Source organism: Colletotrichum spaethianum, assembly GCF_022836535.1.
Source record: "Colletotrichum spaethianum MAFF 239500 DNA, contig10, whole genome shotgun sequence".
Lineage (NCBI taxonomy): Eukaryota > Fungi > Ascomycota > Sordariomycetes > Glomerellales > Glomerellaceae > Colletotrichum > Colletotrichum spaethianum.
In genome coordinates this window covers 791,825-813,767 of record NW_026054780.1, presented here as the reverse complement: position 1 = coordinate 813,767, position 21,943 = coordinate 791,825, and the positions used below count along the sequence as shown (strand labels likewise).

General features: G+C 54.4%; 11 protein-coding genes and 1 non-coding gene across 12 annotated transcripts; 5 read left to right on the top strand and 7 right to left on the bottom strand.

The window, feature by feature from the left end:
- Positions 1-109: 109 nt before the first annotated feature.
- On the bottom strand, positions 110-2,304 carry ColSpa_04773 (integral inner nuclear membrane protein ima1; the record flags this gene model as incomplete). The annotated part of the gene is made up of 3 exons (XM_049270985.1): positions 110-1,246; positions 1,299-2,129; positions 2,176-2,304. 3 exons carry the CDS (start codon positions 2,302-2,304, stop codon positions 110-112), a joined length of 2,097 nt encoding a protein of 698 aa, XP_049126942.1.
- A 1,085-nt stretch (positions 2,305-3,389) lies between these two features.
- Positions 3,390-3,884, top strand: ColSpa_04772 (UDP-N-acetylglucosamine transporter yea4; the record flags this gene model as incomplete). The annotated part of the gene is made up of 1 exon (XM_049270984.1): positions 3,390-3,884. One exon carries the CDS (start codon positions 3,390-3,392, stop codon positions 3,882-3,884), a length of 495 nt encoding a protein of 164 aa, XP_049126941.1.
- Positions 3,885-4,340: 456 nt separating this feature from the next.
- On the bottom strand, positions 4,341-4,814 carry ColSpa_04771 (37S ribosomal protein S25, mitochondrial; the record flags this gene model as incomplete). Its single annotated transcript, XM_049270983.1, has 2 exons — positions 4,341-4,668; positions 4,726-4,814. The coding sequence occupies 2 exons, from the start codon at positions 4,812-4,814 to the stop codon at positions 4,341-4,343; spliced, it is 417 nt and encodes a 138-aa protein (XP_049126940.1).
- A 68-nt stretch (positions 4,815-4,882) lies between these two features.
- On the bottom strand, positions 4,883-5,101 carry ColSpa_04770 (37S ribosomal protein S25, mitochondrial; the record flags this gene model as incomplete). The annotated part of the gene is made up of 1 exon (XM_049270982.1): positions 4,883-5,101. The coding sequence occupies one exon, from the start codon at positions 5,099-5,101 to the stop codon at positions 4,883-4,885; it is 219 nt and encodes a 72-aa protein (XP_049126939.1).
- Positions 5,102-5,830: 729 nt separating this feature from the next.
- Positions 5,831-7,354, top strand: ColSpa_04769 (pentatricopeptide repeat-containing protein At5g41170, mitochondrial; the record flags this gene model as incomplete). Its single annotated transcript, XM_049270981.1, has 1 exon — positions 5,831-7,354. The coding sequence occupies one exon, from the start codon at positions 5,831-5,833 to the stop codon at positions 7,352-7,354; it is 1,524 nt and encodes a 507-aa protein (XP_049126938.1).
- Positions 7,355-7,669: 315 nt separating this feature from the next.
- Positions 7,670-7,976, bottom strand: ColSpa_04768 (uncharacterized protein; the record flags this gene model as incomplete). Its single annotated transcript, XM_049270980.1, has 2 exons — positions 7,670-7,698; positions 7,763-7,976. The coding sequence occupies 2 exons, from the start codon at positions 7,974-7,976 to the stop codon at positions 7,670-7,672; spliced, it is 243 nt and encodes an 80-aa protein (XP_049126937.1).
- Positions 7,977-8,650: 674 nt separating this feature from the next.
- ColSpa_04767 (ATP-dependent RNA helicase mtr4) lies at positions 8,651-12,026 on the top strand (the record flags this gene model as incomplete). Its single annotated transcript, XM_049270979.1, has 2 exons — positions 8,651-11,793; positions 11,846-12,026. 2 exons carry the CDS (start codon positions 8,651-8,653, stop codon positions 12,024-12,026), a joined length of 3,324 nt encoding a protein of 1,107 aa, XP_049126936.1.
- A 374-nt stretch (positions 12,027-12,400) lies between these two features.
- On the bottom strand, positions 12,401-13,351 carry ColSpa_04766 (DSC E3 ubiquitin ligase complex subunit 3; the record flags this gene model as incomplete). The annotated part of the gene is made up of 1 exon (XM_049270978.1): positions 12,401-13,351. The coding sequence occupies one exon, from the start codon at positions 13,349-13,351 to the stop codon at positions 12,401-12,403; it is 951 nt and encodes a 316-aa protein (XP_049126935.1).
- A 655-nt stretch (positions 13,352-14,006) lies between these two features.
- ColSpa_tRNA_125 lies at positions 14,007-14,101 on the bottom strand. The gene is made up of 2 exons: positions 14,064-14,101; positions 14,007-14,042 (listed from the first exon to the last, which is right to left on the bottom strand). It is a non-coding gene; the product is annotated as a tRNA-Ile (tRNA).
- Positions 14,102-15,123: 1,022 nt separating this feature from the next.
- ColSpa_04765 (putative transcriptional regulatory protein) lies at positions 15,124-16,815 on the top strand (the record flags this gene model as incomplete). Its single annotated transcript, XM_049270977.1, has 1 exon — positions 15,124-16,815. The coding sequence occupies one exon, from the start codon at positions 15,124-15,126 to the stop codon at positions 16,813-16,815; it is 1,692 nt and encodes a 563-aa protein (XP_049126934.1).
- Positions 16,816-17,080: 265 nt separating this feature from the next.
- Positions 17,081-19,521, bottom strand: ColSpa_04764 (glutathione transporter 1; the record flags this gene model as incomplete). Its single annotated transcript, XM_049270976.1, has 3 exons — positions 17,081-17,278; positions 17,346-18,607; positions 18,669-19,521. 3 exons carry the CDS (start codon positions 19,519-19,521, stop codon positions 17,081-17,083), a joined length of 2,313 nt encoding a protein of 770 aa, XP_049126933.1.
- An 826-nt stretch (positions 19,522-20,347) lies between these two features.
- ColSpa_04763 (L-saccharopine oxidase) lies at positions 20,348-21,839 on the top strand (the record flags this gene model as incomplete). Its single annotated transcript, XM_049270975.1, has 3 exons — positions 20,348-20,403; positions 20,462-20,681; positions 20,748-21,839. The coding sequence occupies 3 exons, from the start codon at positions 20,348-20,350 to the stop codon at positions 21,837-21,839; spliced, it is 1,368 nt and encodes a 455-aa protein (XP_049126932.1).
- Positions 21,840-21,943: the final 104 nt, after the last annotated feature.

Genomic DNA, 21,943 nt, shown 5'->3' with positions numbered 1-21,943 from the left:
CCGGTGAACAAACGCCAATCAGTGCTTCGTGTTACTCATCTCATATATTTCCCACAGGTCCCATGGTGCCACTTCGCTCATGTCCTCCCGTCTTCGCTCTCTCTCTCACTCAGCAAGCCGCATTCCACATCTCGTGCGCAAGCATCGCGCCAATGACAGAAGCGCCTTGCACACTCGACGTCGGCATGCGGTTTCCCCATATCTGGAGCGCAAAGTGACATGCCACCGCCAGCTCGCCGATGCCCAACGACGTATTGATGATGGATGCCCAGCTGGGCGTCTTCTCGTTGCGCATGTCCTTGATCGCGTCGCCTGTGAGGTGAATGGCGATGGCCATGTTGAGGACCATGGCGCCAAACATCACGTCCCGACTGTACGGATATGACGCAGAACTCGCATGGATCCACGCGCCGAAGAGGATTGCCAAGGTGAAAACGTCCAGCAGCCGGTTGTTGCGTAGACCACCCGTTCTTGCCGAAGGCCCCGAACTTGTATGCTCGGCGTTGTTTCCCGATTCGCCGTTCTCCCCCTCCTCCGGTTCGTCTTGGCTCAGCGTGAAGCTTGTATTGAGCAGATCGGCCAACGAGCTTCGCGGGTCGCTTGGATTGGACGCCGAGGGCGCAAAGAACTTGGGCTGTGCGAATGCCACCTTGCTCGCACCCCTATTTTCGTCATCTGTGGGCGCGCTTGTCCCGGACGCATTCGGGTTGCCGATGGAGAATATTGACTTCTTTTCGACCGGTTTCGCGAGTATTTTGGGGCCGTTACGAAGCTTTTGCGCGGGCGGAATCGGTGCGGGAGGCACCTTGTACCAGAACGGGCTGGAGTTCGGACCTGGATCAGGCTGGCCAAACACTTGGTTCGGTGCCTTTGGAGGCCCAAAATCGTTGAATGCGCGGTGCTTTGATTGCGTGGGAGACCAGTCCATTTCTTCCGCGTATTGCGGCTGCGCTGGTTTCTGCGGTGTCCCTAAGCCAACATTGCGGGCGCTCGATCGATGCTGCAATTCCCGCTGAAAAAGTGCCGGTGAACCAGAGCCAACACTGGTTGGACTTGGGGGAATTCTCGGCCTTGGGCTAGACTCGGCCAAAATATCGTCCAAAAGGTTTGCCATATTCTTGTTGTCATCCTCACGGTGGTGTGGTTGCTGTTGCTGTGGTCTTGGTGGTGATGCCATCGGCGTGCTGGTCGTCTGAAATAGCGGCGTCGTGTCGATGCGTACAGACCGTTGAGCGAGGATGTATATCTGAGGTCTGGATTAGCAATGTCTTTTGCCAGTAGAGACTGATCATACTCACGGCCAGCATGAGAACCGCCATCAAGCCGTGAAGACTGATTTGGGCGCTCCCTTCAGTTGCGCGGTCCCCTTTAAGCTCGGCCATTCTCATGGCCAAGAACCTCGTAAACAAGATCAGTCCTTGAAATGTGTACCAGTGCGAAAGCCCGAGGATGTGCCGTGAGAAGCCACGAAACACCTGGACGAACTTGGGATTCCACCAGATGCTGACGGCATTCGCCCACAAGCTCCAGTGTATCAGCCGCTCGGGGCTGGGAAGAAGTAATGTCAAGGCAACATAGAGCCTCTGGGCAATTGTTGTTTCGGCATCGGGGTCTCGCATCGGACCTTCGTCCATCTGTGTCGCAAAGACGACTGCCAGGGAGGCAACATGCCACATGTATTGACACGCAATTCCCCCGAACCAAAGCCATTTTCCCACCTTCGACGCGATGTCCAACGACGTTAGTTCCTTGGGGACGACGCGATTCTTCCGGCTCCTATCCATCATGCGCCGCAAGTGGTCGGTTCTGGCTGTGTATCCTGCTTGGTCCAGCTGGGCTTGAACTTTGGGCTCGCATTGAGCGCAGATCTGAGGATATCGCTGTTCGAGTCGCCGACGGAATTTGTACATGTTCTTCTCCAGTTCAGCATAGTCGGGGTGGTCGGGGTCTTCAGGCAGATATTGCGCTAGGGAGCTGGTGAAGAGGTGCTGGTTCTTGAGACATGTCGGGCAGAAGATGCTCTGGGACGGGCTGGTGAAATCGGGGGAATGTGACCGCGCTGTCGCGTACGTCGTCGTAGCAGGTACAGACGTTGTCTTGGCCACGGGTGGATCGGTGATGTCGCCTCGCTATAGATCGTCAGGTAAAGTCACGATGCGCCGTGGGGTGACTTACCTCGTCCAGATAGTTGTTCGCATCGCAATAGAGGCAGAGGAACTCGCGAAGCAAGCCATCGTACCTTGTAGATGAGCGCTTTCCGCAGTAGAAACAGGTTAGTAACCTGCCACTTCTCAACTTGGCCATGTCGCTTTGAGGTTCCAGGCTCCTCGGGCCACACAAAGCATTTATGCAGATGGACGGGATGATTGTCTCGATATTGTTGTAGCCAGGAACTTTCTCGGTTCTGCCGGGCGGTCTGGGAGTGCTCCTGGGTGAACGCAGGGGAAGGTGCAGGGATCCTGGAGGACCAGCAAGCAGGAACATGAGGTCATCCACTTTTGCTGTCAGGAACCTACCGCAAGATACGCTAACAGACCAAGCCAGACCGGAGCTGCCAGCGCCTTGGGATGGTATTCCGCAGGGAGTTATAGCACCTCCCCACAATTATTAGCCACATTGAGCCGCTGTGAGCTGTGCACTAACAAATTATTGGACTGGCCTCATTTTCACATCATATCAGAACTCAGGTGTAAGGATACGGTGTTTGATCAATCTTCACGGCGAGAGTTTATTGTAAGAGAAAAACCACTACTCTAAAGACGCTACAACTGGACCTGTGCAGAAGAAAGTCTTTCAGCTCGAGAATAAGACTAAACTGAAAGAGCGAGCTCGGCTCACGTGGTGAGTTGCATTCTGATCTTCACAACACGTTGCTGATATGGTCTCAGAACCCAAGCACATCTCTCCATCTCTCTTCAAAGAGGCATAGGAGTGGCATGTAGACAGGAAGCCAACTCTGTAACTTGTCTTTGATATGGCAGCCGCATCCACGCTGGTTGGCATTGCCTCTGCCTTCTGTGTACTTGGCCTGGGGCTCATGCTACGTTCTTCTTGGAAGGCTTTGCTCGTAACCCTTCTGTTTGGTGTTATTTCACTCCTCATTTTCGTCACGGTGTGTACACAAGCATCCAGAGTCCCAGCCCACATTGGCTAATGATACCGTATAGGCTCGCCATCTTCAAATCCAACAAAATCGACTGAGACGCCCTGTCTTATTGTCTGATGTTGCTGCCAAAAACTCTACAGGTCACGGCCTCCTGAGAGGTGCCTACTTCCTGGTCGTGCTGGGCTCGGGTGGGCATACTAAAGAGATGCTTGCCATGATGGAGATTGGCTTTCCAAACGCCCCCAGCATGCATCGACGTTACCTCACATCCAGCGGTGACACCATGTCTCTCAAGCATCTCAAGGCATTCGAGGACGACCTCATGACTACCCATGGCGAAGAGCAAGTTGGCACCTACGACAAGCACATCGTTGCGAGAGCCCGGAAGATCCACCAAAGCCTTCTCACAACGCCCTTTACCGCCTTACTGTCAGTCGTCCAGATTTTCCCGCTGCTACTGTCGTCCCCATTCAAGGGCGTAAGAAGCCGCCAGCAGTTCCCCGACATCATCCTCACCAACGGCCCAGCTACGGGCTTTATCGTCGGATTGGTTGCCTATCTTCTCAAGTTGTTTTGCATTGTCCCCGAAGACACAATGCAAGTTCTCTATATTGAGTCCTGGGCCCGAATTCGCACACTTAGTCTAACCGGAAAGCTGTTCCACCGTACCGGGATCGCTGACCTGCTGTTAGTTCAACATGAGAAGGTGGCTAAGGCATACGGTGTTACGAACGCAGGCTGCATGGTTGTGAAAAGGACGAGCGACATGCAAACTTGACAAGCAGCTTATGACCCCAATCAAGGAAGAACACTCGGTGACAAGGTGGACCAAGATAGACTATAGCAGAACGTTGAAAATTCCAAACGGCGCTTGATGGAAGATTTCCCAAATTTTTGACATCTCGACTCAACATAGCCACCCACATGCGATGAGATTAGAAGAGTTGCAAGCGCAAGGTAATGAAGTAGTTTGGTGATCCGTGAGAGCAACCAGCGATATCTCTAATTCAGTGACCCAAGACGATCGTCACAACCTCGATTTACAAGCAAGGAGTTTACTCTCATCCATATCAAGGGCTAGGAGCAAGGTACCGGACATTCTACGCAGGAGTTCGAAAGACGAGTCTACGGCACAAACAGACAGATGCCGAGTTGTCATCATCCACCTTTTGATTTGCTTATATTATACAGGTTTTTGTAGTACATATACTTACAGGAACTGTCACGCCTCCGTTCAAAGCAATGTCGCTTCCGGAGCCGCCTCGTTATCTGCTTCCTCGCCAAAGCTAGTGTAGTTGGCGTTCTGGTTCTGCTCGTTCGCAATCGACTGCTTGTGTGCCCAGCCCTTCCAGTTCTCAAACTCCTTGTCCTCAAGGTCCAGGCCGATCTGCAGTCTGTTCTTGCCAAAGTACGCCCCGACGTGTCTGGCTTCCTCCCTGGCAACACGCTTCTCGATCTCTTCCTCCTGACGCAGCGCATAAAACTCCTTCCTTGCGACATCGTACGCTTGGTCTCGGTTGAGCTTGATGTTGTGCATGAGCCAGAGTTGGCGTTGCACAACACTGCGTAAGCTGTTAGTTACCTATATCACGAAGTGACCCGTGTGCTGATCAGCTCACCTTTCACCGGTCAAGGGCTGGCCAGGCTGACGCAGTCCCTTGGACCAATCGCATCTCTGTGCGTCCTTTCCATCTGACTCGAGGATCATTCTCGGGCGCGCCAACTCCCACGGGTGGTCTCTGTAGAAGGTCGATCGCAGACCGTCCTCCTCGTGTTTTATTCTCGGGGCTTGTAGATATTGCTCGGCTTGCGAAGCTTGAGATTGACGGGCTTTCTCTGGACGGTGACTGGCCTCGTGAGGATTTCGGAGGGCGGAATGTCTCTCATGACCTGGAACCATGGTGGTTCCTGAACGGGGTAGCCGGGCAGGATCTTCGTGCTGAGCTCCTGGCTCACGGCTTGGTAGATCCGGGCGGGCCTTATTTGTCGACCCATTTTGACCTAGAGATCGGTTAGGTTTGAGTGTCATTGCTCAAATCCGCGAACGATACTTACTGTTCGGATCAATACAGCAATGGCAGGGCGAGGGTTGCTGTCGTCGGAATGCGGTTCGACGTCCTGAGCTCCATCAATCGCGAACCGCAGCTCAGAAATTTGGAGTGTCGGCCAATCCTAACGCCGCCCCCGGCTCTGCCACCCGGCCCCACTTTATCCATGCCTTTACCTGCGAAATAATTCGTATCCCAATCATCCCAGAGCTTTTGGTACACCAGCTCATAGCTCTCTCTAACCTACGCCAATCCCTTTTTCCCTCTCCTGCCAGCAAGCTCACGCTCTTCGATGGAACAGTGATGCCTGGCCCGCAATGCTCGACAGCCCATGAAAGTACTTAGCCGGATTGACGGGTCCGTATGCGGCGCGATCCTCTCGACTCGACCTTGCGCGACTCGAGTTGCAGTTTCTTCCCGGCCTAAGCCTCGAACTGAGAGACCTTCGAGGGCGTCGGCGTCTCAATGCCGCCGAGACACCGCACGATGCTATCGCCTGCCAGTTACTCAATGTCCTCAAACTGCCTCGTGGTTGCTGTCGACTTTTCTGCCGGCGCCCTCCAGTCGCCCCCGTTCCTCGGCGTACTCGAAACCGCCATGCCGCGAACGCATTCAGCCGTATAGCCATGTTGCTGGCGCCGCCGCCGCTGCAGACCATCGGTCTGCCGATTTGGTCATGCAGAAAAAGAGAGAGGAGCTCCTTGGGTTCGTGGATTACCAGGACGTTGGGACTGTGGAAGAACATCTAGAGCTTGTTGAAGATCCTTATCTCAACAGGTACGCCAAGCCGGAACGTCCAAAAGTCATGATATCCGAGCGGAAGGAGGACCAGCAGTACCCATCACTGCACGAAGCTCTCCGCGGCGACGAAACCATTACACAAGTCATAACGAAGTTGGGAACTGCGGTCCGCACCAAGCTCAGGTATCCTACGAGAGTCGGCCTGGATCCAATATACGAAATGTACGCGGCCTTGCCCGAACCTCGAATGATACACATGCCGGCGGGGCTGCGCCACCGTTTGCTCAGGGTATTCGGCACACCGAAGAAAAAAGAGACCCAGACAATGCTGCGATACTTTTCTCTGCTAGGCGATGTAAAAGACTGCGGCATACCCCTTCGCCGCAACGAATGGAACCATGCCCTTGCTCTGGCCAGCAGGTACGTTGGCAAAACTTCCGACACGGAGGCGGAGTCTGCTCTCCAGCTATGGAAGGAAATGGAAAAGCAATCAGGCGTCAGGGGCAATTCCGTCACGTTTAATATTCTCTTTGATGCTGCGTCGAAGTCTGGAAATTTTCCATTGGCTGAGATGTTGTGGAAGGAGATGAGTGCACGGAAGATCCCATTCAACCGGTATCATCGCGTCAGCCTCATTCATTTCTTCGGGCTCCAGGAGGACCCCGATGGTGTCCGTGCTGCCTACAAGGAGATGGTGGACGCTGGAGAAATGATTGATACTGTGGTTCTGAACTGCGTCATCTCCAGTTTTCTTAGATGCGGCGAAGATGAGGCGGCGCTGAAGGTTTACAATTACATGAAGGGGAATTACTCAGAAGCTGTCAGTCTGCCCCAAAACGACTATTTCAAGGACAAGGTAGTTACCAAGGTCCTTTCCATGTTCGCAGAGGTCGGCCGAAAAGTGCCAGCACTGCGGCCCCAGCTGCAGTCAATCGCGGGCAGCACCCCTGATATGCGGACATATCGTACCCTCATCAACCACTTCGGCATCCGGAGAGGCGATCTTGGCAGAGTCGCTCAGTTTCTCGACGAGATGATGTGGTTTGAGGTACCCGTTCATGGAAGCATCTTCCTGGCTCTGTTCGAAAGCTTCACAAAGAACGGGGGCACTGCCTTCTCCGGGTGGACGAAGGCCCGGTTGGAGAATGTTCTGTCTGCGCTGCTACTAGCGCTTGACAATAAAGTCCAGGGTCTCTATCTCGACACTTGGCTCATGATGTGGGCGCTTCGGGCCTTCATGAAATGTACAAATAATGACAGAGTGTTGGAGGTGTACGGGGAGTTCAGGAAGAGGTGGGAGCTGGCGCCAGACAGAGCGCAGTTCATGGACAGTTATACCGCCAGGCTCTTGGAGGGCAAGAGTTCGGTCCTTTCCAAGCAGTTTGTGCCCCGGCAGCAGCAGCAGCAGCAGAAGCCCGAAGCGTCCAGGAAACGGCCTTTGTATGTAAAACACCCTTAGACGATGATACCAATAATCTCGCAAACCCTATCAATTCCGTCATTCTGGTCACTTCGGCCCAAGTATTCATGCCGTGGTTTCTTCAACTTGTTAGACCCAGTTGTTGCTCACACCACTGGGTTATTAGTGTGAATCGGCAACAACACGATAACAACTACGAAACACGGCAAGTTTGCAAAGCGTGTGATTCCGTGATTGGTGTTTGCTGAGGACGAAAAGTCTCTATTTCTGCTTATGTACATAGTCGTCCTCCATCCCAACTCAATCCATGCTGTACACTCGCGATCGACTCAAGGAAAACGCGTATGCGGCCATTTAAACCTTGGGCTTGTAGGTTTGCCAGGCTGAAAAGCTTGTCAGTTCGCTCAAATTCGGGGGGGCCCGGAGCAACGGGGAAAAAGCACGCACCAGCGATGCCGAAGGGGGCGAAGAAGCCAAGAGCAGAGTAGGTCCAGAAACCGGCGCCGAACCACTTGGACTTGGGGTTGAAGGGGATGTTGGAGTAAGGGCCCTCTGGGTAGTGGTAGGGCGACGACATCTGGGCGCGGGTGGTCTGGAAGCCGCGGCGAGCGACAACGGTACGAGTCTGGGGGACCGCGCGGGCGGCGGCACGGGCGAGCATCTACGGAGGGTCGGTCAGCATCAATTGGACTGGTAGCAGTGTTGAGCAGGTCGGTCGTACTGTGGCGGTCTGTTTTGCGGCGATCGCGAAGCGCAATGGGGACAGGGAGTGATGTAGTTGTGGTGTTGAAGTCATACAAAAGAGTGGTCTGAGGGTGTGATCCGGCTTAGCTCCAAAGAATCTCCAGGCTTGGGGCATTATGTAAGCACACGTGACTCTGACGATTGAGGTCGACAGCCGGGCTATGGTCCAGTCCTGCAGCCGGGATTTCGAAGCTGGCGCTAAGTGTGACCGCCTTCCCTGCCTGGTCCATTTTCACAGTCCTCCCGTCCACTCACTTGGAATTTTTTTTCTGCCTTTTCCTGCTTTCGCTCACCCGTCAACTTTTTCCCCGAGCGCCTGGAGTGGGAAATGCGACCGCCGCACATCGCTGGGACCAGGCAAAATTGACGAAGCTCCCGTCACGTCTCACCCCAACTCGATTCCACAGAGACGGATCGCTGCATCTCGATCCCCTTCGACCTTCTACAGTCTTCTTTACTGCAGGGGATCGACTTCAATTAAGTAATACTGCTTTATTGGCATCCCTTTCAATACCAACACTACAACATCACTTTATTGCTGCTGCCGCCGCCACCTTTGCCCCCCGTATTGGCACCAAGTAGTCGCCCGCCATGGACGAGCTTTTCGACGTCTTCGACGCTCAACCCGACGCGGAGCAACCCGAGTCGCAAAGCGATCCCGAACCCGCTGAGCCTCCCAAGAAGTCTCGCAAGAAAGAAAAGAGCAACAAGCGTAAGGCCGACGGCGCAATTAAGAACGGCGTTGCCGCTCAGCAAGATGATGCCGAGATGCCTGACGCTGACGAGACCTCGAAAGACGGCCATGATGGTGAGCAAGCCGAGGACGCTGGTGCGACATCAGACGAGCAGGAGGAGAGCCACAAGCGCAGGAAAAAAGAGGACGAGGCCCAGCCTGTCCTGACCGATACCTTCCAGACTGCCCAGTCGAGAGAGGTTGCCGGTGCCGCGACGTTCACCCAGGCCCAGGACGAGTCACTTGTTTTGTCCCACAACATTCAGCACCAGGTCGCCTTGCCTCCTGATCTGGATTACGAATACGTTCCGCTCTCCGAGCATAAGCCGCCTGCCGAGCCCGCGCGCAAGTACAACTTCAAGCTGGATCCCTTCCAGAGCTTGTCCGTTGCTTCGATTGAGAGAGAGGAGAGCGTGCTTGTCTCTGCTCACACCTCTGCCGGAAAAACCGTCGTCGCCGAGTATGCCATTGCCCAATGCTTGAAGCGTAACCAGAGAGTCATCTACACGAGTCCCATCAAGGCTCTTTCCAACCAAAAGTACCGAGATTTCGAAGCACTATTCGGCGACGTCGGCCTCATGACTGGTGATGTTACCATCAACCCTACCGCTAGTTGTTTGGTCATGACCACTGAGATTCTGCGTTCCATGTTGTACCGTGGTTCTGAGATCATGCGCGAGGTCGCCTGGGTTGTCTTTGACGAGATTCACTACATGCGCGACAAGACCAGAGGTGTGGTTTGGGAAGAGACTATCATCCTGCTTCCCGATAAGGTTCGCTATGTTTTCCTGTCCGCCACCATTCCGAACGCCTTCCAATTCGCAGAATGGATCGCCAAAATCCACCACCAGGCGTGTCATGTTGTCTACACCGACTTCCGACCTACTCCTCTTCAGAACTATTTCTTCCCCGCTGGTGGCAGTGGTATCTTCTTGGTTGTGGACGAGAAGGGCGTGTTCAGAGAAGGCAACTTTCAAAAGACCATGGCCCTGATCGAGGCGGGCAAGGGACAAGACCCCAACAACGCTAGTGCAAGCTGGAAGGGCAAGGGAGCCAAGAAGCAGACCCAGAAGGGCGGAGCTGCGGCTGATATGAAAGCCGACATCTCCAAAATTGTCCGCATGATTATGCAGAAGAGTTTCCATCCCGTCATCATCTTCAACTTCAGCAAAAAGGAGGTCGAAAATTTGGCTTTACAGATCTCTCATTTCCAGTTCAACAACGATTCGGAGCAGGCCATGGTCAAGACTGTCTTCAACAACGCCATTCAGAGCTTGTCCGAAGCCGACCGCGAGCTGCCTCAGATCCAAAACCTGCTTCCTCTTTTGCAAAAGGGAATCGGTGTGCATCACTCTGGTCTCCTGCCTATTCTGAAGGAGACCATCGAGATTCTCTTCCAAGAGTCCCTCATCAAGGTGCTTGTCGCAACTGAGACCTTCTCTATTGGCCTCAACATGCCTGCCAAGACCGTTGTCTTCACCCAGGTTACCAAATGGGACGGTACTCAGCGCAGGCCTCTCACACCGTCTGAGTACATCCAGATGTCTGGACGTGCTGGTCGTAGAGGCTTGGATTCTCGTGGTATTGTTATCATGATGATTGACGATAAAATGGAGCCTGACACCGCTCGCGCTATTGTTGTCGGCGAGCAAGACCGTCTTAACTCCGCCTTCTACCTTGGCTACAACATGATCTTGAACCTGCTGAGAATCGAGGCTATTTCCCCCGAGTTCATGCTTGAGCGCTGCTTCCACCAATTCCAAACCGGTGCTAGTGTCCCGGCTCTGGAGCGGGATCTCATGGCCCTTCAGCAAGAGAGAGACAACATGTCGATTGCTGACGAGGCCACCGTCAAGGATTACTACAACCTGCGCAACCAACTGGAGCAGTACACTAGCGACATGCGTGCAGTTATCCAACATCCTGAGCATTGCACTGATTTCATGCAGCCTGGTCGTCTGGTTCGCATTCACGATCCTAAGAAGACCAACAACACCATTGGTGGCACCGACTTCGGCTGGGGTGTGGTTGCAAACCTGGTGAGGCGCCAACGCAAGCCCACCGAACCCGAATACCCTCCTCAAGAGTCTTGCGTCATTGATGTCATGATGGTTGTGGACCAAAAGAGCGCCCCTATTGCCGAGGGTGCCAAACTGGCTTCTGGAGACCTCCCTTCGGGGTTAGTCCCTTATCCCAAGCCAGAACAGCCTGATAACGGAGCTCGCTTTGAGATTGTCCCGTGTCTGTTGACTTGCGTCAAGGCAATCAGTCAAATCAGAGTGTTCATGCCAAAGGACTGCAAGACGCAGGCGGCTCTTCAGGAAGTCGGCAACTCTCTCCGAGAGGTTCACCGACGCTTCCCCGACGGACTCCCCATTTTGGACCCCGTTGAGAACATGGGAATTAATGATGACGCATTCAAGGGCCTGATGAGGAAGATTGAGATGTTGGAGGCGCGTCTCCTCACCAACCCTCTCCACGGATCACCAATGCTTCCCCAGCTGTACCTTCAATATCGTGCCAAGGAGAAGTTGGGCGAACAGATCAAGGCCAAGAAGAGGGAGATAGCGAGACTTCACAGCATTGCTCAGATGGACGAATTGAAGGCGCGCAAGCGTGTCTTGCGCCGTCTTGGTTTCCTCAACGAGTCCGAGGTTGTCGAGCTCAAGGCTCGTGTTGCCTGCGAAATTTCATCTACAGAGGGCCACGAGCTTGTCCTTGCCGAGCTTCTGTTTGATCGCTTTTTCAATGAACTGTCTCCCGAGCTCATTGCTGCGACGCTCAGCTGCTTCGTCCTCGACGAGAAGCTCGAGACCGCTGCTCTGCGCGAGGAGCTGGCCAAGCCCTACCGTGAGGTCCAGGCCAAGGCCAAGCAGGTCGCCAAGGTCAGTCGCGAAAGCAAGCTCGAGCTTAACGAGGAGGAATACCTGGCCGGCTTCAAGTGGCAGTTGATGGAGACTGTCTACTCCTGGGCTCAGGGCAAACCGTTTGCAGAGATCTGGTAAGTCTGAAAATGAGTATTTATTCGCTCGGCTTTTACTAACACTATACAGCAAAATGACCAACGCTTACGAGGGTTCCCTCATCCGCCTCTTCCGCCGCCTAGAAGAGCTCCTGCGCCAGATGGGCCAGGGTGCGAAGGTCATGGGCAGCGACGAGCTGACTCAGAAGTTCGAAGACAGTCTCGCCAAGATCCGCCGTGACATCGTTGCGGCCCAGAGTTTGTACCTCTAAGGTTTGTCCCGGTCACTTTCCCCGCTGGTGCCCTCCTTGGATCCTCGTCGGCTCCCCGCCCTTTCTTGTTTCTTCATTTTTCATGTAGCCCCAGGGGACATCAAGGCGTTGAAGGTTTTGAGGGAGGTTTTATACCATGTAGAATCTTTGTGTGTGCGGATTCGGAGTTGTAAGAGGCCCTCGAAAAGTCCCTTCTCCATGGCCACCAATGAAGCAGATAATGGCCCTTTTTGCTGTCTCTCTACCTGCGTGATTATGTCTGGCTCGCAGTCCCTTGCCGCTTACTTTTGCCTCCGCTGTTCTTGATGCCTGGTATCATTGATTAATCGCAAAAGCCACATAAACGCCAGAATGATGATGACCGCTCCTTTGTCCTATCGGTCTCCCGAAAAAGCCCTGATAACGCCAATGATGATGCTTAGAGTTACGCCAAACCCAATAAAGTCCTGCCAGCGGCCAGAGAGCATGTTCTCCTCCCTCGACAGCCAGCCCAGACACCCCAATGGCCAAAAGAAGCCCACAATCAGGCCCTCGATCAGCACGTCCAAGATCCCGCTCATGACCCCAAACGCATCGTCGCCGCCCTCGCCACCCTCACCGCCGGTGCCTGCCGCGCCGGGCAGAGCCCCGCCCGCGTTGGAGTCGATCCACGAATCCTCGAGCGAGCGCATCGTGTCGGGGCTCGGCATCGTGTCGGGGGTGTACTGCGTCGCGCGGATCTCGCGAAACTGCAGGCGCAGCTGATTCACCTCGGCCGCCGTGAAGCCCGCGTTCAGGAGCCTGTCGAAACCCCGCGGCGTGGCGCGCTGCTGGCCGTATTGGTGTTGCGATCCATGGTGGCCGGGACCCTGGCCGTCCCTGGAGGACGTGTTTGCTGACGTGCCACGGTCGGTAGGGGCGCGGAGCGCGGCTTCTGCTTCGGCGGCGAGCTCGTCGTCCGTGAGGCTGTCGCCGATGCTGCAGTTCACGTAGACCCTCTGCGGCGGCGCGGGGTCGTTTGCCTTGGCCTTTCCTTTGCCTTTTGGGTCGTCGAAGCCCGCGCCGGGTGTTGCTGGGGTTGTTGGTTGCGAGGCAGAGGGTGGTGGCGGGGGAAGAGGCCGAAGAACCGAGCTGAGGGCGGAGGCGTCGGGCAGGATCTTTCCCTGGTGGATGAAGCGCAGGCGCCGCTGGGAATCGGGCTGGGCGAGGCGGCCGCGGATGAGGTGCTTGAGGGCAGCGACGGTGGTTTGCGAGGGGGAGGGGATGTCGAGGTCGAGATCGGGGAGGGAGGTTGTGAAACGGATTCGGAGGAGTAGGGGGGGTGTCCAGGGGCGTGGAGCTGTCATCTTGGCAACATTGTTTGCAGAGGGAATCTGTTTGGAGGATTGGGTTCCAGATTGTTCAAGCTGGTGATGGAGCTTGACGAGATGTTGGACTGGGAACGGATGACATCTGTGTGGAGCTTATCGTTATCTGCGCCGAGTCAGTGCATATCCTCCTTCAATGCATATACTTCATAACGTATAGTCTCTTTCATCCCTCAATGCGCCTTTCGTAACTTCAAATCTGTAATCTGTGTCAATCTTGCTAGCCATCATCCGATTGCGCCATGCATTGAGGTTGACCGGAGGGTTGATTTGTTTAATTTTGTTACTGTTGCAGCTGGCGTGTTGGTGCTGCGTTCGAATCCGAAACTGGTCGTCACTAAGCCAGCCAGTTGATGTCGTCTCATAATTCCAAGTTCGGGAAGACAGCCCATGGCAGACATGAATTCTGAGCGCAAGCACATCAACCACCTAACGATTGCAATCAAAACAATGGTTGCTCAATGCCTCAAACCTCTTGACTGGGTCTTCGGGTCCATCATCTCATGCTTAACTGGGCAAACTTTTTGTCTTATCTTATCGGCTGTGCCAACCCAAAGATACCCAGGTTTTCACAGCTCAAAAAAGTTGTCTTTCCTTACACCTATTGTAATCATCGCAACAATCTAAAAAGACGTGATCAGTGGGAGGCTTGAACTCCCGGCCTTGGCATTACTCAATGTATCAGATGATATATTAGTACCACGCTCTAACCAACTGAGCTAACCGACCTATTGATTGATGTTAGAGGTTATGGAAATACCGCATTTATGGGGTTGGTGGGCTTCTGAGTCATGGGAACCCTATGATGGCCACGATGACTCCTCAAAGGTCTGGGAAGGACCAGGAATACTTTGCAATCCGCACTTTTTAGTGTCGGTATTCGCATCAGATGGGTTACGATAGCTCCCACATGCGGGCTAGGCCGTCCCATTGTGAGATCCTACTCGCTCCCCGGACCAGGATGCTCTGTTGCGGATCGCCCAAACTTTGTGGCCCCTCCCTGGGTTGGCACCACCCTCTGAGATTGTCTTCTGGGAGATCAGACGACGATATCAATCGCGTCCTCATGACGGGAAGTTGTCAGAACATTGATAAGGCTCGAGGTTTTCAAGGCACAGTTGGCTGCGCCATGATCCGTTCAAGTCCTCTGCTTTGTAGCTTACTGCCGCTGCTACCGTTGGATGCTGGACGTCCTTCTACCCAGAGTCCATCTTGGCATCTGAGCAAGCGCGAGTCAGACTGTCGCAACTCAGTTCCGCACCGCACTGAGCCATACAACTTTAAGAATAAAGCAGAGCAATTCCGCAACTTAATCTTTGGCTTGTGTCTGAGATATGAGATAGTCAAACGCGCAGTCGCACCAAGGCTGGCAGGTTCCGGAGTCAAGGTTCGATAGTGGCTTCGCGGGGGTTTCCCACTGCCGGAAACATCTCGATTGGCGAGGCGGGCAGTCTGGCAAACTTTATCAGACGGGCCCTGGTTGTTGGCGATGGATACGAGTCGGGGAACAGGCTCCAACCAGGATGTTAGTCAGCCGATAAGTTGCCTCTATCGCTGCCGTCGGGGACCAACCCCTCATCTTCCCCGGCGTGCCCCCGTTCCTCTGGCCGGGTCTCCTCTCCTGAAGTCAATGCCGTGGCCCCATCGTGACGGATACAGTTCACTGTTATCGCCCAGTTCCAGGCCCTGTTATCTCCCTCCGTTCCCCCTTACGCATCCGAGTAGACTCTCACCACAAGTTCTCTCTCGAAATGCCGCGTAGAAGGGACCCATCCAAGCAGGTCTCTCGACGGAGCCACCGTGGCTGCCACCGCTGCCGCCTGCACAAAATCCGGTGCGACGAGGTCAAACCTCACTGTGGGTCGTGTACCTCCCGCGGCTATGCCGACTGCGTCTACGCCCAGGTCCTCAAGTGGGAGACTGACTACGTTGGCCGTGCCTTTGGCAGGGCCGGCGTGTGGTCGAAATCTGGGGCCGCCGGCGCCAATAACAAGAAAAAGGCCTCGACGCCACCGTCGACCCTGGACAACTACTGGAGTGTACCAACCCGCGTCTATTCTTTCGGGTTCCTGAACTCCTTCATCACCGACTATGTGGGAGAGGAGTCTTCCTCATCTTCGAGCGACGACAGCTCCAGCGACGATCAGAAATCGACGGCTCTTACTCTCAGAAAGAACCTGGGCTCCATGAACCGCCCGGTGACGTATATTCAGCTCGACACCCAGGCGGAATCGCATCTCTTGTCGTACTATCTAAACCGTATTTGCCCCATGACGGTACCATGCGCAACAGGCGAATCGCCATTTTCGGCCCTTATTTTCCCGTTCGCCGTCTCATCCGCCTCGCCAGCCCTCATGAACGCCTTGCTGGGTCTTGCCGCTTCACATAGAGCGAGAACAGACAGCACATATCAGCCCGTGGCCCTGAGCTACTCGGCCAGAGTCATTCGGTCGCTCCGCTTGACTCTCGACAACAAGTCCTCAATAGACATTGCCGCAAACTCGGAAATCCTCGTCCTCATGATGCTCCTGTGTCAGCTGGAGATCATTGCCGAGTGCGACAAGCGCTGGGTCACGCATCTGCGCGGGGCTCGAGACCTCATCCGGTTCAGACGACAGGGCATGAGTTCGGATGTCGCCAAAACGGCGGCCAAGCAGCAGGGCCCCTGGGAGCAAATCATCAAGTTCACGGAGCGGTACTTCGCCTTTTACGATGTCATGGGACGAACGGCTTGCGGCGAGGAGCCCATTTTTGGCAACGACTTTTGGTCTACCCAGGAAGACCAGCTCGACCTCTGGATGGGTTGTTCTCCCCATCTCGTCAGCATAATTGGCGAGATCACTGAGCTTAGCTTCAAATACCACCGTCTGTCGGCTTCGACGGCGGAAGACTGCTGGCAGGATCTGGAACGGCAGCGCATGAGACTGATCTCGGTCCTCCAGCAACCACAGCTCAAGAGCGACAGTGACGATGAAAGCGTCCGGCACACGGTGGAGCTGAAGCGGTTGACTGTGGAGTTGTACCTTCACTCGGCGCTCAACGACTCTACTCCGACCACACCGGTCATTCGGCATAACGTTAAGAAGATACTGTGTCTTGTCGCGATGCTTCTAAAAGCGGACGTCAAGGCCGGCTTGACCTGGCCACTCTTCATGGCTGCTTGTCAGCTCGACCCCACGGAGGAGCTCGAATGGGCCACGGAAGATCTGGATGACGGCAAAGTCCCCCGTCACGCGCGGCCGTTTGTTTTGTACGCCCTCGACAACCTGTCGGATTCTCTCTCGAATGTCACCAGGACTCGCTCCATCATTGAAAAAGTCTGGAAGCAGCGAGAGGCCGCATCGTTTCTTTCGTCGGATCGTCAGCTGTCGCCCAGCCCCAAGGCGTTTAATGATTGGGCCCGCTTCGTTGCGCCGCTGTGTCACAATATCAGTCTTGCTTAAGACGCTTCTTTCCGAGACCAAGGATGCCACGATTTGCGCATTTGGCTGAGGAATCCCATGGTTTTGAACGTGTTATGACCCGAAAATTTGTATTATTTCTTCTCGATACGGACGGAGTGGGGGAGCGTTGGCGCATTTTGTCAATTAGTAGTATTATGAGTAGTTATCTGTACTGGGTTCGGAAAAGGACCACGTTGGCCCGGTATGCGCCACAAGTACAAAACAAAAACCCTGGTTACCTCGGACGGAAGAATCTTTTTTCTAATTACGACCAGGTTGCAGGGCCGAAGGTGCCGTTGGCAGGAATGGCTTTCAAAGGAATGCCTTGGCCGTCGATTGTGGTCCCTTGGACATTGTTTCCCCACCAACTGAGCTGGACACCGGGGAAAACGAGGGCAAAGAAAATGACAATGGCAGAAATGGCTAGGCCGGAGTCGAGAGCGGCGGATAGGACATAGTTGTACTGTCGTTACCATGTCAGTTATATGGACTACTCAAATTGGAATAGCGGAAGGCCTCGCATCACTCACCTTTGCCCACCAATGTGGAAATTTGCCCTTGATCCATTTATTGAAGACGAACGAGACAACGAATGCCGAAGTATAGTTGAGTCCAGTCGCAGGAGGCACATTGCCTGTTCCGGCGAAGAAAAGGGGCCAGTGCAGATAGCCCAGGAACTTGTTGTTCGGGAACTTCTTCTTGAGGAAGAACGTAACCACCGGCAACAGCGCACCGATCCAGAAGAAGTGCAAAAGACCTGAGTAGATCTTGCCAACGCTGTAAAGACGGGCCGGGCCGATCGCACCCCATACGATGCTCGAGGAGAAGTTGACACGTCCTTGTGGGCAGGTGTAACCATTCGGTTGGCTCTCGAGGCAGATATCCTTGACGTTGTTGAGCATCCAGAGGAGCACGGCGTTTTGTGTAAGAGAACCGGTGATGCAGGCAGTCAGCTGGGCTACAAACAGCGTCCGTCTCGGGATCTTCATGTAGAGCCCAAGCTTCATGTCCGAACAGAAGAGCATGGCCTGGCTGAGGCCGGTGTAGGCGTAGAACTTGAAGATGAGCATTACGATAGGCTTGCCCGGAATGGCGTATCCTGAAATGATCTCGCCCAACACCGTGAGGACGTTGCTGTTGAGGTTTGCGACGGCATAAACGCTGCCAGTCGGGATCAGATAGATGAAAGCCAGACCGAAAGCCAAGAAAACACCCCAAACCGGCATCTGGGTCTTGTACACCTCTTGTATGATGATTGTCAAAGCCAGGACGATGACGGTCATGATGGCGTACCACCACCATGGCGTGTCGGGGTATCTCTCGATCAAGCGACTGTGAACGTCCTTCTTCCGGCCCGGGTTGAAAGCACCGATGATGTCCTTGTAGTAGTTGATGAAGATGTAAGTCGGTACACAGGTCATGACTGCAAAAGAGATGCCGTAGCTAAGCGCGAATGTCACCGGCATGTAGAGAGGGCTGTACTTTTCGTACTCTTCCACGATGAAGTTGCCATCCTTGCCAACTACTCGTGTGGCGTTGTAGATGGTGCCAGTGTTGTCGTACGTGTCAGCCCCCGAAAATGGAAGGTAGGCCGTGTACCACGTGTTGGTGTAGTACAGAATGGGAGAGACGATGGCGAAGAGAATGACCCAGCCGGCAAAGACGTTGGCTTGCGCCCAAAACGGGACAACCAAAGGAGAGCCGTTGTAGGCGATCTGAGACCAGTCGAAAGTGGTTGGCAGGTAGGCAAGGCCTGTGGACATGCCAAAGAGGTTGTTGACCACAACGTTGTCTGTCAATGTCAGCAAACGGTTGTTACCAGTGGAGTAGTTTGCGGGGCGTGGATGACCTACTTGGTGCAGCCCAGCAAACGAATGCAAAAGTGCTCAGGCCAGTGAAGAGGTATCCCGGGAGCCAGTACCAAAAGAAGCCACCCACGAAGACGTACAGGAAGAACCGATATCTTGATATCCTCCAGCCATCGGCAATGGGGTTGGCCCGTCCATGCAAGGTCTGGAACAGAGCCGCATTGGCCAAAGTGGACGGCCAGATCATGTGGGGCGGCTCCACGATGAAGCGATACGCCAGTCCAGCCATGCCAAGACCAAATAGTTGCATCGACAAACCAAGGAGGAACTGGTAGGGAACCGGCGTGTGGAGACCGTAGAATGCCGAAGCCTTCTGCGCCTGGATGATGTCGGTGGCCCACGACGGCCCGAAGGACAGGTTGGACATGATGGTGATGACGGCGTGCTCCTTGATGTTGAAGTAGTGGTCCGGGTTGATGACGAGATCCCAGCGGCCAAAGACGCGGATCTTCTTCACTGGGAGCAGGCGAGCGACAGCACACCCCACAGGGTACGACACGAGCTGGGCCACGAGCGACGAGATGGTGACGCCGGGATACCGCATGGAGAAGAACTGGTTGATGCCAGACCCGAGCATGGTGAAGATGATGCCGAGAATCCACATGCGAAGCGTGTTGACTGGCATGGTCGGGTCGTCCGTGTTGGGCACGTTGGCGCGGACCTCGGGATACGGCGAGTTGTCTGAGTCGATGTCGAAGTGTTCCTCAATCTCGCCGATGGCATAGGTCATGGCCTTGTCAAGGTCCTCGACATCGTGGGCCTCGAGGTCCGACGTCTGCTGGGGCACTGGGCGTGCCTCAGCAGCTTTGTCGCCGTCCTTTTTTGTCGCGGCGGACATAGTGACTCGGACGAAGGCCGCAGGTAACTGGGTAGTGTTCTAACGAGTGGTGTGTTGAACCGATGTGGCCTGCGCTGCCAACGAGGAAACGGTGGTCGCGTGTTGTACTTATAAGCAACGTCTGATACAGTGATGCGCGTCCCATCAACGTTGTATCTGCCAGTATCAACCTTCCCCAGAATTCGGACCATCGTCCTAATCAGTTTATCTTTCCCCAAACTTCAGACCCCCGCACAGCCCACAGATAGCCTTTTTTCGCGGGTGTTTCCTCATGACACACAGGTGGGAACCGACCAGGGGAGAGAGTTCTATGGAAGGTCCAAGGCCATTGGAAGGTCCAAGCTATCTGCCCTGTGCAGCCGCCAATGAATCAGAGAAACTACTGTAATCATGGACATTGTCTATGGCGGAGAGAAGCGACGATTAATGCGGGCTGGGGAGAGCTTGTTGGCACGCGAGGGTGCCCGCCCACGTTGCATCTCCGAAGCCGGGAATGAGGAAATGAGGCGGAAGGGAAGGTCCAAGCCGGCGTGGACCTCTGGGATTATGCGTCCGGACACGTGCTTTAGCGGCCAAGCGGGCCAATTATTCCCTAGCAATGACTGTGCAGGGGAGGGGACAAGGAGGAGCCAATGAGAGTGCAACGGTTTGGCCTAGTTGGTCCTCCTTCGCCCCGGAGCTCTGCTGTGGCGGTGCCGAATCTCACGACTACAAATCTCATGAATACCTGAGCAACTCTCATTTCCTGAAAACGTAGTCAAATGCGAATCGGCCCTGCCTTATCTTGTCTCTTTGCCTGAAGATAGCCAATTTTAATTTTGCAAGCATGGCTGACAGCACACCCCCGTTGTCGAAGACCTCGAGCATCGCAATCATCGGCGCGTGAGTAACTATTTCATCCACACATGTGACTGGCGTATCTCTAAGTGCAGCTCGACAGGGGAACATTTGGAATCAGCACCGCATACCATCTGGCAAAACGTGGCTACACGAACATTACATGTCTCGACCGACACCCCGTGCCGAGTCTTGACTCTGCAGGTTATGACTTGAACAAAATCATCAGAACCGAGTACGACGAGCCTCTGTACACCGATCTAGCGCTCGAAGCCCTCAATGCGTGGAGACAGCCGGAGTGGAATGGTGTCTTCCACGAAACAGTGAGTTGACAGCCACGGCCTCGCCTATAACCGTATTTCGCGAATGTTTCCTCATACCTTGGCCAGGGCCGCATTGTCACAACATTGGGAGATCCTCTGGCAGAGAAGCACCTCAAAGAGTCTTACGAGAACTTGAAAAAGGCTGGGCAGGCTGGTGGCCTCGAGCTGGTCGAGGGCAAAGAGCAGATTGCGAAGCACGTCCCTCAGCTGCGCAATGCAGAGGGGATCGAGAAATGGAAGGGGCTCTGGAACAGCCAGGGCGGCTGGGCGCACGCAAAAAAGTCGCTTGAGAAATGGGGCCACGAGGCACTGGGTATGGGCGTCAAGTTCATATCGGGGCCCGAGGGCACCATGACTGAACTGAGTCTTGACAGTTCGGGCAGCCTAGACGGAATCAAGGTTGCTTCGGGCGACGTGGTGCGTGCAGATAGGTATATACTCTGCACCGGAGCAGCATCACCAGCTGTACTTCCCGAATTATCCAGGGAGATGTGGACAAAATGCTGGTCTTTGGCTCACATTGAACTGAACGACGAGGAAATTGCTCAGTGGAAAGGGATTCCTGTTGTGGACAACTTTGAATTGGGCTTCACCTTTGAACCGGATCCTGAAACTAGCAAGTCAACTTCCAACATGGTCATGGAGAGAATTACTAACCGATATAAAGAGTGGATGAAGATCTGTGACGGATCCCCAGGATACCAATACCGCGTCGGGACTTACACTGATCCCTCAGGCAAAGTGGAACACTACTCGGTCCCTCGATATGCGAGCACACATCCGGACGACGGCATCCCTGATGAAGCCGCCACTGCCATCAAACTTTTCATCGATACTGTAATGCCGCAGTTCTCGGGGCGGCCGCTCCTTGGCGCGAGGGTCTGTTGGTGTACCGACTCTCCTGACGCCCACTGGCTGATTGACAACCATCCAAAGCACCCGTCTCTTCTTCTGGCCACCGGTGACTCGGGCCACGCCTTCAAGATGTTTCCAATCATTGGCGACTACATCTCGGACGCTTTGGAGGGCAAGGAGAGGGGCTTGAAGAAGGAGTGGAAATATGGCAACAGAGAGTCAAGGCCTGTCGCGACTCGTCCAGGAACGGAAGTCAAGGATCTCAGAGACGTTTTGCACCTGGAAACCAAACAGGGACTATAGTTCACTGGATAAATAAAGCAAAAGTGAATCAGATTTGGCCCACTGGACACTACTTCTATCAAACTAAGCAAAGACAACGCCGCCCCGCCCCCCTCCCTTCCCAA